General features: G+C 44.0%; 1 protein-coding gene across 1 annotated transcript; it reads left to right on the top strand.

The window, feature by feature from the left end:
* The first annotated feature begins 182 nt into the window (after nucleotides 1-182).
* KICS2 (KICSTOR subunit 2) lies at nucleotides 183-9,159 on the top strand. Its single transcript, XM_073651661.1, has 3 exons — nucleotides 183-629; nucleotides 3,910-4,198; nucleotides 5,030-9,159. Exons 1-3 carry the CDS (start codon nucleotides 305-307, stop codon nucleotides 5,838-5,840), a joined length of 1,425 nt encoding a protein of 474 aa, XP_073507762.1. The 5' UTR covers nucleotides 183-304; the 3' UTR covers nucleotides 5,841-9,159.
* The last annotated feature ends 2,512 nt before the right edge of the window (nucleotides 9,160-11,671 follow it).

Consider the following 11,671-nt stretch of genomic DNA (forward strand, 5'->3'; position numbering starts at 1 on the left):
TGTACCCAGGCCTGGGCCGGGCTTCCCGCCTGCGGCTGTAGTGCAGTGCCCGTCCCTCCACCAGGACCCTCCATGTGATACTGTTCCCCTCACAGGGAAATCAGGATACCATACGTGATTGGTTGCGTTGTGCACAGTCTACACGTGGCCCCTCATGTTTGTTAGCAATAAAGTTTTTCAGAACGACAAAGTGACGTCACTTCCGGCGCAGTCACGTGTGGCAGGTAAACAGTCCGGTGTCAGCAGAGTTTCCCGGCGCTAGATCTCTTCGCGGGCTCGGGGCCGTGGTCCGTTCTTTCGCTGTATGGTGGTGCCCCAGCAAGCGAGTGATGCTCCGGCTGCCCCGGAGCAGGGGGACGAGGATGACGACGAGCTGCTGCTGCTGATGACGACTTCGGTGATGATCCCACAGAAGGCGCCGCCGGTCACCGCCGAGCAGAATGTGCTGCAGACGTTCTTCTCCCATCTCGGCCACTTCTCCTATGACAAGGCCAAGGACAACGTGGAGCGCGAGAGAGAAGCCAACAAGACGGCGGGGGCGTCCTGGTCCAACACGCTGGCTGCCCTGGCTCACCTGGCGGCCGCGGAGAAGGCGTATCACAGCATGAGCTTCCTGGGCCAGAAGCCGGGTGAGATCTAGTGACCCAGCCTGCCCCGCCGCAGCACTGAGGGTGGTGGGTGCCATCAGTGACTAAGTGATACATGACCCTGCGACACGCCTTGACCTATGCCCCGAGGGTGGTGGAGTGGTGGGTGCCCTCAGTAACTAAGTGATAGGGTGTCACTGCGGCTTGTCATGACCTATGTCCTTAGGGTGGTGGGTGCCCTCAGTAACTAAGTGATAGGATGACCCTGCGGCTTGTCATCACCTATGCCCCGAGAGTGGTGGAGTGATTTCTGCCCCCAGTCACTCACTGATGGTATGTCCCTTCAACTTGTCATGACCTATGCCCTGAGGGTGTTGGTGTGATGGCTGCCCATCGTTACTGAGTGATAGTCCCTGCTATATGCCATGGCACACTATTACAGTGTTCTGATCGTGTGGGCACCACCACTGTTCCTATGTGACTATTAGTTATAACACAGTGGGGTTCCTGCTGCAGCTGCTTGGATAAGAGGAAAATCTGACCCTCGCAGTTCATCGTCTTAGGATATGTGCATTCGGTCAGGAGCCTCCTGCGGCCCCGACACTGCAGCATTGCCGCGCGACTTCCGCTCATTATGCAAATGAGCAACGCCATTTATTTTTTTCACCTGCGGACTTTCCTCATTGATGTTAGTCTAGGAAAGTCCACATGCAGACCCGCAAGAGAAATTAACATGCTGCAGTCTGAAAGACATGCCACATGTCAGTTTCCACAGGAGCACAGAGACGCATAGTGGACATGGGATTTCTAGAAATCCATCCACTATGCTTGTAACATCTGGTCGCTGCGGGTTTGACACTGCATAACCACCCATAAAATAACACAACTATAACATCATTGCAGGGCTGTAGAGCCAGTAAGCCAAACCCCCGACTCCTCAATTTCCCTGACTATGACACCACAGTACTGCCTCACTACTGAGCGTGTACATAAAATGCAGCACAGATTCATCTCAACTAAAAGCCCAGATCCTTACATCAGGAACAGAACAGACATTTATAGGACATTTCATAACTTTCCCAAATTCTAATGAAAACATTCACAGTTCATCCTGCATTGTACTACTGAACTCAATTTATTATGTATTTTAGGAGTCGGTCCATTTTATTACCGACTCCACAGCTCTGACTATAACATGACCATTGTACAAAACCAAATGTATAGATTGTTGATGAAAAGTCACTCACAAATTTGCCTCCTTAGACGTTGGTGTAAGACATGTACTACATGCGACTTTTCTGAAATTTGACTGTTTCTTTACATCTTTAAAATGTTCATGAAGAAGTCGAGACAAATCACAACAGATGGGGGAAGAACTCAGTTTAGTAGAGGCCCAAGTATGCCTCTTTTTGACGTTGATGGCATCACTGCTGGACATACCATACATTTCTGATAGATGCTTTTTTAAAATCTGGGGTAGTCACCTATGTAGAGGTCTTCTGACACTGGCTGGAATATTTCCATAAGGCTACATTCACACATCCGCGTGCCAGGGTGGTGTGCTGTCAGACCCATTGTTTAATTCATCCATACACACATCAGTTTTACAAATGGGTCCTTGTCTCTGGTGTGTGAGACTTGGAGCATTTCCTATTCTCATCTGTTTTGCTATTCCGATTCTGCCAATTAAAGTCTATGGGGATCCGTGTAAAACTGATGACACGCTGAAAATGTAGTGCTCGTTCAGATGAATGTAATACGGACAAATGCTGTCCAAGTAAAAATCGGACAGCATACTGATCAATGGAATTCAGTAGGGCCGTTCAGATCAGTTTTTTTGACATGGTCCTAGAGTTCGTGTGGAAAAAATTGCAGCTTGTGCTATTCTCTTCCGCTTATCGGATGGAAATTGCCTGTGTAAGTCTGTGGGTGCATAAAAAATATCAGCTCCTATAGGGATCATCTGTGTAGCATCTGATCTTTATGGATAACTTACAATCGTTAACATCAAACTGTATTTGATCATGCACCTTTTAAAATATGTATAAAAACGAATGTATCACAGATGTGAAGGAAAAAAAAAAAGTGGGCACATGGATGACGAGAAGAATGAAAAACTGTCCGAATTTCATGTATTTTTACCTTATACATTAGCACTGTATGGATAAAAAAGTCCAGACAGTCTACCTGCCTAAGATGAGGAAAAAAAACAAAACAAGCAACTAGGATGCAATCTGAGAAAATAATTGGTCCGTTTTCTCTCGGATTGTTTCTTTATTTTTTTTGTTGGACAGCACATGGACTCATTGAGTAAAATGGATCTGTGAGGCTCAGAGCATGTCCTACTTTGAGAGTCCGAATAAGATACACTCAGTGGGTCTGTGTACTGTCCGATAAAAAATCTGCAGCACACCAACACTTCACACAGACATGTGAATGCAGTCTCTCTCACATAGAAGGGAGCTGAGATGGCTACACACATGCCCGTCCACCTCTTCATTCATTCTTTGTCTGGATGCAGCAGCTGCCTCCCTGTACAGGTAGAGCCTGTGGATATGTCAAAATTGAAAATTCCACGTTTAGGGCGACGTATAATACCTCTAGGTGTGTAGAGTTGAAGGGGTTGTCGAAGCATGTTTCATTCTCAATAGAGCATGGAGAGGTCCAAACACACACTGTATGGTACAGTTGAAGGGCAACCATCCAGTTCCCAGCAAATATTGTGCACAGGTCCTATTAAATAGACTTAGGGCTCGTGCAGACGTCTGTAAAACTCTGTCCGAGCACAGACCACAATACTCACACTGTTTGCGGGACTGCTGACCAGAGCTTGACAACCTCATAGGCATATATGACGCTGTTGAGTTCAGGTCGGGGGAACCCATATATGGTCCGAGCATGGCCTGCAATACATAAGCTAAGTTTCACTGATGTCTGCTTGAGAATGGGCAGTACTTGCACGATGTTGCTTGGACCAGACATTTAATTCTGCAAAAATACAGAAACATGCTGGATGCATTCAGCGCCCAATTAACATTTGAATGATGGCCGCTGCTATGTACCAATTTGCTATAGAACACACCTGCTGAGCCTTAGCCCAGTATTTTCTGTGTACTATGTATGCAAGTCATCCGTTTTTTCTCCTGGTCATAGGGTTGGCTGGATCCTCCCCTGTGCTAGTGTTTGATAGACAAGATGTTTAGAACTGTCTCCTGCCATTGTAACCAATGAGGGTTACATTTTGGCATTGCACATGGTTACATTTCAATGTCCATCCAGGGTCAAGTTTGCTCACACCAGTGTCTGGTCTTGTGTCTTACAGGTGGTCAGTCATTCTTCAGCAGGAAGGATTCAATCAGAACGAATTACACCTCATTGTACAATGAACTGAAGAAGGTAGTCACAATCGGTAGAAATGCCACTGGTGGGACAGCTCCTCACTTGGAAGAACTGCTTTCACATCTGTCAGAACAGCTCTGCTTTTTTGTTCAGGCTCGAATGGAAATTGCAGATTTCTATGAGAAAATGTATACTCTGAGCAGTCAAAAGTTTGTGAACACTGAGGAGCTTGTGAACATCTTGGATGCCATCCTAAAAAAGTACAACTCCAGGTGGGAACGATCTTCTTTTTATTCCAGATCCTTTATTCTACAACCACTAAACTGGTTGGGTTAACCCAGTGTTTCCCAAACCCCAGTCCTCAGGGCCCCCACAGATCATGTTTTCAGGATTTCCTTAGTATTGCACAGGTGATGGAATTATCATCAAGGCATCAGAAATTGTCCCAGGTTCTCTCACCTCCACAATACTAAGGAAATCCTGAAAACATGATGTATTGGGGGGCCGTGAGGACTGGAGTTTGGGAACACTGGGTTAAACCATGTCATTGTCAGCATGTTTTTGTGTAAAGTATCTTAACACCCAAACCTGTCATATTTTAAGCATCACCCAGAATCTGACAGTAAGATATCAAAGAATTTGTCTTATTTATTCAATGCTCTAATATGTAAGGCAGAAGTTCCTTTTTTTAAAAGGTCTTTTCCATTTTTAGAAAAGTGAACCCCAAACCATTCCAGTAATGTAAAAAAAAAATGTAGCCCGATTCCCTTCCACTGCCATCTTCCTGCCGCTGCTCCAGTTTCATCATTTTAGCCTCAATGGTGATTTGGCGTCGACAGCTCACATCACAGCTGCGGTTAGTGCTCAGTGGTTTGTGCCTTCTGCATCAGCAGAGCCCGCTGATATGTGATTGGCTGCAGCAGTGATCTGACTTGACGACATGACGTCACCACTGCAGCAAATACAGTGGCTGGAGCAGCAGCAGGGGAAGATGAAAGTTTAAGAACTGTGGACCCCAAAAGTGAAAACACCTTTAACTCTTTGTATGCTGCCTACGTTCTGCTTGAAGTAATCCATGCATTTTCTATTCTTTTGGTTTGTAGGTTTCACCATCCTATATTGTCGCCTCTGGAAAATAGTTTCCAGCTCGAAGTTGATGTTCTTGTGCATCTTTTGAAGGCCCAGAGCCTAATATTTGAGTGGAAATTCCTCTTGTCCCTTGTTAATTTGCACAATGCTCATACTAAGCTACAAAGTTGGGGTCAGATATTTGAGAAACAGAAGGAGACCAAAAAACATCTCTTTGGAGGACAGTCTCAGAAAGCGGTGCAGCCACCACATCTTTTCTCGTGGCTCCTGAAATTTAAAAACATCCTGCTTGCCAAGTTTAGCTTTTACTTCCATGAAGCACTGAGTAGACAGACCTCTGAGATGAAGACCCTCACTGCTAAAACGAATCCGGATTACTTTGGAAAAATATCCAGCTTTATTAGAAAATACGATGCAGTCAACGTGTCCTTAATTTTTGATAACCGAGGATCCGAAAGCTTTCAGGGTCATGGCTATCATCATCCGGATTCTTACAGAGAAGCCCCAAAAGGGGTTGACCAATATCCTGCAGTGGTCTCGCTTCCAATTGAGAGACCCGCGGTTCATTGGCCAAATGTTATTATGATAATGACTGAAAAGAGTGCAGATCTAAACACTTTAGAAAAGGTTGTCCACTTCTATGATGATAAAGTGCAAAGTACGTATTTTCTGACACGACCTGAACCACATTTTACCATTGTGGTCATTTTTGATTCAAAGAAATCTGAGAAAGACTCCCACTTCATATCTTTTCTAAATGAGTTGTCTCAATCTCTGAAAACCTCCAGAGTATATGCAAGCTTAAAGCCGGGCTCAAAAAGTTAAACCTGGAGTGCAGTCTAGTATTGTAAAAAGGTAAATTCAAACCCATAGTTGTATCCCTTTTATTGACTTGGCAATTCCTTTGCTTCCCCAGATATCAGATTTCTCCTCTACATTACTAAAGCTGGCCATACACATTAGATGAACTTGAGCAGAACTGGCTTCTCATCTAATGCATATAGCAGTCTCTCAATTGCATATTCTGTTAGAAAGAAAAATCTGGCATGGGCTGGCTTTCAACATGCCTGATCCTTTGCAATAGGTGTCTAGCATCAGCTTAGTCTTCTCTTTCCAATTTAGCACACATAAAACAAGCATTTGACTAACTGCTTTTTAAGGGTTTGTGCACACGACTTCTTTTTCAGGCGGGTAACCCAACTGAAAGTGCTCAATAAATGAGCTCCAATCCTGAGCAGCCATCTTGCAACCGCAACTTCTGACTGACCGGAAGTCAAAGGTACCGGTTACCTTAGTGTAAGTCTGAGAGCCTTGTTCTGACTCTTATAGACTTAGGCCGGTTTCACACGTCCGGATATTTCTGGTACTGGAAAAATCGGTACCGGAGATGTCTGTGTGTGGCAACAGTGTGCTGCATCAGGATCACACGGACGGCGCCTGGGAATCAATGCTACAGTTAGCGCTGTTCCCAAGCGCCGGTGCTGAAGACTGCCCTCATCATGGTTCCCTGCCGGTGCTGATGGCACCATGATGAGGGTAGTGGTAGACTGATCCCGCAGTGTCTCCTAGGTGTCCCCCGCTGTAATCCATGCGACTGCTGCTGCAGAGGAGCCGGGGAGAATGAGCAACTCTGGAGCTGCTGCTCAGGAGCGGTGTGCTGTCACTCACTAAGGATTTTATTATTTTATTCTTATTTTTACAGGTGGGAACACTGTGGGCTCAGACTACCACTACTCTCATCATGGTCCCTGCTGGTGCTGATGGCAGCATTGACAGGGAACCATGATGACGACGGTGTTCAGCGCTTGGGAACAGCGCCAACTGTAGCTCTGATTCCCAGGCGCTGGTCCGTGTCACACTGATGACACATGGATGTCATCCGTGTGTGTTCAGCGTGAGGCACTTCTGGGGACCGTGTATCCGCGAAAAAAACTGACTTGTCTCCGTGTGGAGAACACAGACACACGGTCCGTCAAAACACACTGAGATGTGCACAGACCCATTCATTTGAATGGGTCTGCGTGTGTCAGTGTCTCCGGTACGTGTGGAAACTATCACCACTCGTACCGGAGATACTGCCTTGTGGAAGATCCCTTACGTTGAATTGTGACTTTCCCAATTGGCCAGCAAACACTGGAGCGGTCTGGCAGGTCACAAACTGCTGGAGACTGACCGGAGCTGGGAACAGCTGAAGACGTATAAGACTAGGGGCAGAGAACTTAGATTAGTAGCACCACTCCACTGCTGTAATAAAAAAAAAAAAATGAAAAAGCCTCAGGAGTGTTTAAAAAAAAATAATGACCTGACTATTCTGCAGGCAGCTTCTGCTTGGAAGCCACTCAATATGTTATACATAGATGTTTAAAAAAACAACAGAAAAGACACTCTAGGAAAAAGTGTGTACCACAGGCAGTGTTTTTTCCTGAAGCATATTCTGCTTGAAAAACTTAACAGGTATGCTGATGTCTAAAAGGCGTTGTGTGCACATACCCTAAGGTGATGGCTAGCTTTACACAATAACCTGCACATTCGTCCAATCAGACTAGGCATGTGTGTGGTAGAGCCGGTTTTGCTAACCGCTTTCAGCCTATAGGCTTAGTCATCTGTTGCCAGGAGCCAATTTTATGCGGCGCATATAGGAAAATATTATCTATAAAGGGCACATTTAAAAAAAAGATATACTAAAGTATTTGTGCCTTTCCATATCTTGTAAGTTAGTGTCTGGCCTTGCTTTAGTGGCTTACAGGAGGGGGGGTTTGGTTTGCCTTTTTCCTTCTCATTGCTTTATCAGGGAATGAGCCATGGATAATTTCCTACATACTAGAGGTGGATCCCCAAAGCTCCGCAGAGCTGCCCAATGCAATACATCATCCAAAGAGACATGTACATTCACACTAGTCAGTTATGTGGTAACTGTCTTTATGGTTCATAGTGTCGTCTTTTTATACACTATATGATCCTACCAGGATGGGGGCGAAAAATGTAAAACTGTTTACTATTGTGGTAAAGTCAAAGCGACATGCTGGCAGTGATGTAGCCCAATTGTTGTGTACGTTATACACCTTTCAGCTTGATTGATACATTTGATTCTTGTGTTCTACTGAATCGGCAGTGGCCTTGTGCTAAGGCATTGCATATTCCTATTACTTGCTGAGGCCATGTTCTAGGGGTGAGTAGCCTCATTCCTGTCCACATGTCTGCAGGACAACTGACTGGATGACCAGGGACATGTCCTTTACGGGTACATCCATGAGTGCATTGAGGAATATAGCGAGGCAAAATTGTGTGACTGCTACATTGCAAGGTGAGGCTATGCCTATATGGCCAAAGGTAAACCAGTCCATTATCCTGCTATGTGTGAGCGGAAAGGCTGAGGGTACACTACCCCTTTTACTGTCCTACAAGTCGGCTGAGCATTCGAGTGTGAAAAAATGAAGCACAATGTGAGTATCTGTATATTAGCAGCAGAAAATGGTGCAATTACTATAAAAATAAATGACTGTACGCAACCAGTATTGTGGAACATTGTTTTTAAAGTTTCTATATCTTTCTACTGATGACTACTACTGGTAGCTGCTATCTCCGTGCAGGAAACGCCGCCTCTTAATTTATATATTTATGTTTTTGTGACTGGAACGACTCTGCGAAAACTGGCTTGTGGCCTTAGTTGGGCGTCCACATAAAACAGGTCTTTCCAACAAATATTGTATATTTTTACGCGATGCTTTAAAAGCAATTGTATTGGTTCTAAATCCAGGACTATAACAAAAACTATATCTTTTTCAGATCTGTTGGTTTTTACATTTTGATACTGCTCATGTGAAATATACATTCTTGCAATATGTTAAAAATTGAACGGGTATAAACAACTGCACTAATGGAGAGGTGTAAGAAAATGTATGCTGCTGAATTAAAATCAATTTGCAAACTCGTACTGTTAGAGCCTTTATTTTATGGACACTGCTCTTTGTTTGTTTTTTATCTTTGATGTCCTTCTTTACTATTGTGTCTGTGCTCCGCTTACAGGAATTTTTCAGGTAAAACAAAAAAAGCCAAATGTGGCTGTGCACCAGCTTTACTTCAATACCTTTTTCTTTTCTTATTTTTTTTGGTATTTGCCTTTAATAAAGTTTTGTCAATGTAATCTTTGTGGATTACGAGCCCTTTTGATGAGTTTTTGTTGTGGAAACACATGTACTTTTGTTAATTTTCCACATCTAATGCAAGTCTGTGGGGAAAAATCCGCACATAAAACTCAGCGTACTCGAGGAATTGACATATTGCAAATTTGAAATATGCACCGCAGGTCAGTTTAAGTGGTCATGAGATTTCTATAAAACCCATTCACTTTGTTGGAATTGTAAGACACTGCGTTCAAAACGCAGCATCAAAAAGTCACCGTGGCCACACAACCTAAAACTACGGGAATCCTCTAGTCATGGATATGTCTCATAGAATTCTTCTTTAAATGGCCACATACCACCCCTTCTGTCACAAGTACAGTATGCTTTTTTGTTTGTTTTGTTTGTTCCTCCAAAAAAAAAAATCTTTGCCATTTATCAAAGAAGAAGCTAACTATCTGTAAGTGAAGAGACCCTGTCCATGAGGCTAAGAGGGAACTCTGTCCTAGACATCTAAGCTGAACCAACCATGAAATAGACACAGTTTCTCGCATCAGCTCTTTGGTGTGTGTGTGTGTAAAATATATATATATATATATATATATATATATATATATATATATATATATATATATATATATATATATATATTATATAAAAAATTTTTTTTTTTTTTTTTCTTCTCCACCATACAATTGGGAAAAACAGTTCTAGCAAGTGTGGACTGATACATTGTATAGTTTTATGACTGAGGATGCAATGTCATATTTACTAGATGGAAAATTTGATAGAATCTGTTGCTTTAGAAGAAAGAGTAGGTAATTTACATTATCTAAGAAAATCTTGAATAAGCTTTTTCCTCTTTAAAGGGTCATTAAAAGGTGTTTTTTCCCACGAACAAAAGTTAATTTTATTCAATAAGATTTTAGAATAATAAGTTCCACAATTGGATGTGTTCAAATAAAACTAGCTATTGAACCCTTTCTACGCGCGGGCGGTGAGCATCATTATTGGTACATTTCCGGCGCCGTGGTGTTTTTTTTTTTTGTTTTGTTTTTTTTTAAGACACTGTGTGAATTCGTATATACAGTATCTTCAATTAAATGTTTCTGGAGATCGCGGTATGTACACGTGCTGACTCCGGCGCCATTTTATTGAAGTAATGTACTACAACGTCAACACAGCAGTCCGCATGCACCACCGATCACCATTATCCCCATGGCCGGCGCGTGCGCACTGCTATGCTGATGTTGTAGTACATTACTTCAATAAAATGGCGCCGGAGTCTGTGTGTGCACATACCATGCTATCCGGCGCCATTTTATTGAAGACACTATATATACAAATTTGCAGACACAGGGTCCTCCAAAAACAATGGAGTCGAATAGAGTGGGCCGGAGCCATTTTATTGAAGTATTGTTCTACAAAATTAAGTGGAACCTGTCACCAGAAGTAACTCTGTTACTGTGCAGGTAAATAGCATTGGGCCAGCTGTCAGTCAGGGTCGGTCGGCGATGTGGTTACAGACGCTGCTCTGTATACTCAATGATTGAAACTGCGCCGCCCCCACACCCCACCTGATCCCATGACTCAAACCAAATGCAGGCAGGAGAATAAAGTTTATTTTTTCTAATCCCCTCCATGACTGCACCACAGGAGGTTGCCCGCCCATCCTAATTAGGAACAGGAAACACAAAAGGTTGAAATAGCCCTCCCTCCATCCTCAGTATTTTTCCTGTCCCTAAGGGATGAAGAGGTTTGTTTCTGAGTGCGGTGGCCAGCAAGCAGTCTTTCCATTTGTGTACCTCTAAGCTGGGCAGCCTGGGATCGATTGTTCTGTACCTTCCTTCCCTGCGCTGCTCCAGAGTAGGACCGCACCATCCTCCTGAGCCGCATGATAATGCTAGATGGTGGCCGCCTGTAGCACCCCAGCAGAGTTTATCATCTCCCCTCTCTCTTGGCAGGCAGGGAGGCGCGACATCACTGCTGGATGTGTTCCATGATTAAATGCACTGCCATTTTGGTGGGAAATTTGAATTTTAGACCGCAAAAAGGCGCCCAAATGAACAAGGCCTGTCAAAGAGGGGAGATCTCATCCCATTGGATGAGGAAAGCGCTAGGTCACGGTTTCCTGGATAAAAGGACCCTGACTGCAGACACCATTAGGTGGGACTGAGGTTCTAATTCAGGTATCTTCACTTAGAGCTGCATCTGCAGAGCCCAACGCAATCCCTAGCCAAGTGAGTATACTTAGAAAGGGTAGGTCCTTTTGGTGCAGGGTCCATCCTTATGGCATCCCCCCTTTTTCTTTTAGCGAGACAAGGATCCTACGCCAAAGTCTAAAGATAAAACTGCAAGTTGCAAGTGTGCCATTTGCAATAAAAAGCTTCCATCCACCCACAAAAAGGCGTGTACGGAGAAAATCATCCTAGCGGAACAACCCTCTTTGATGGATGAAGTTAGAGGGATAGCGCGACAGGAGATCCAATCGTCCTTAGCCACCTTCTCCCAATCTTATATAGGGGGTCCCTCAAT

The sequence above is a fragment of the Phyllobates terribilis genome, unplaced genomic scaffold, assembly GCF_046119375.1.
Source record: "Phyllobates terribilis strain yellow unplaced genomic scaffold, ASM4611937v1 Scaffold_11__3_contigs__length_659146591, whole genome shotgun sequence".
Taxonomy (NCBI): Eukaryota; Metazoa; Chordata; class Amphibia; order Anura; family Dendrobatidae; genus Phyllobates; species Phyllobates terribilis.

Excerpts from the sequence above, each read along its gene's own strand:
- KICS2 (XM_073651661.1), top strand. The coding sequence starts at position 305 with ATGGTGGTGCCCCAGCAAGCGAGTGATGCTCCGGCTGCCCCGGAGCAG. Across the intron at positions 630-3,909 it reads CTTCCTGGGCCAGAAGCCGG|GTGGTCAGTCATTCTTCAGC; the intron begins GTGAGATCTAGT and ends TGTGTCTTACAG. Across the intron at positions 4,199-5,029 it reads CTAAAAAAGTACAACTCCAG|GTTTCACCATCCTATATTGT; the intron begins GTGGGAACGATC and ends TTTGGTTTGTAG.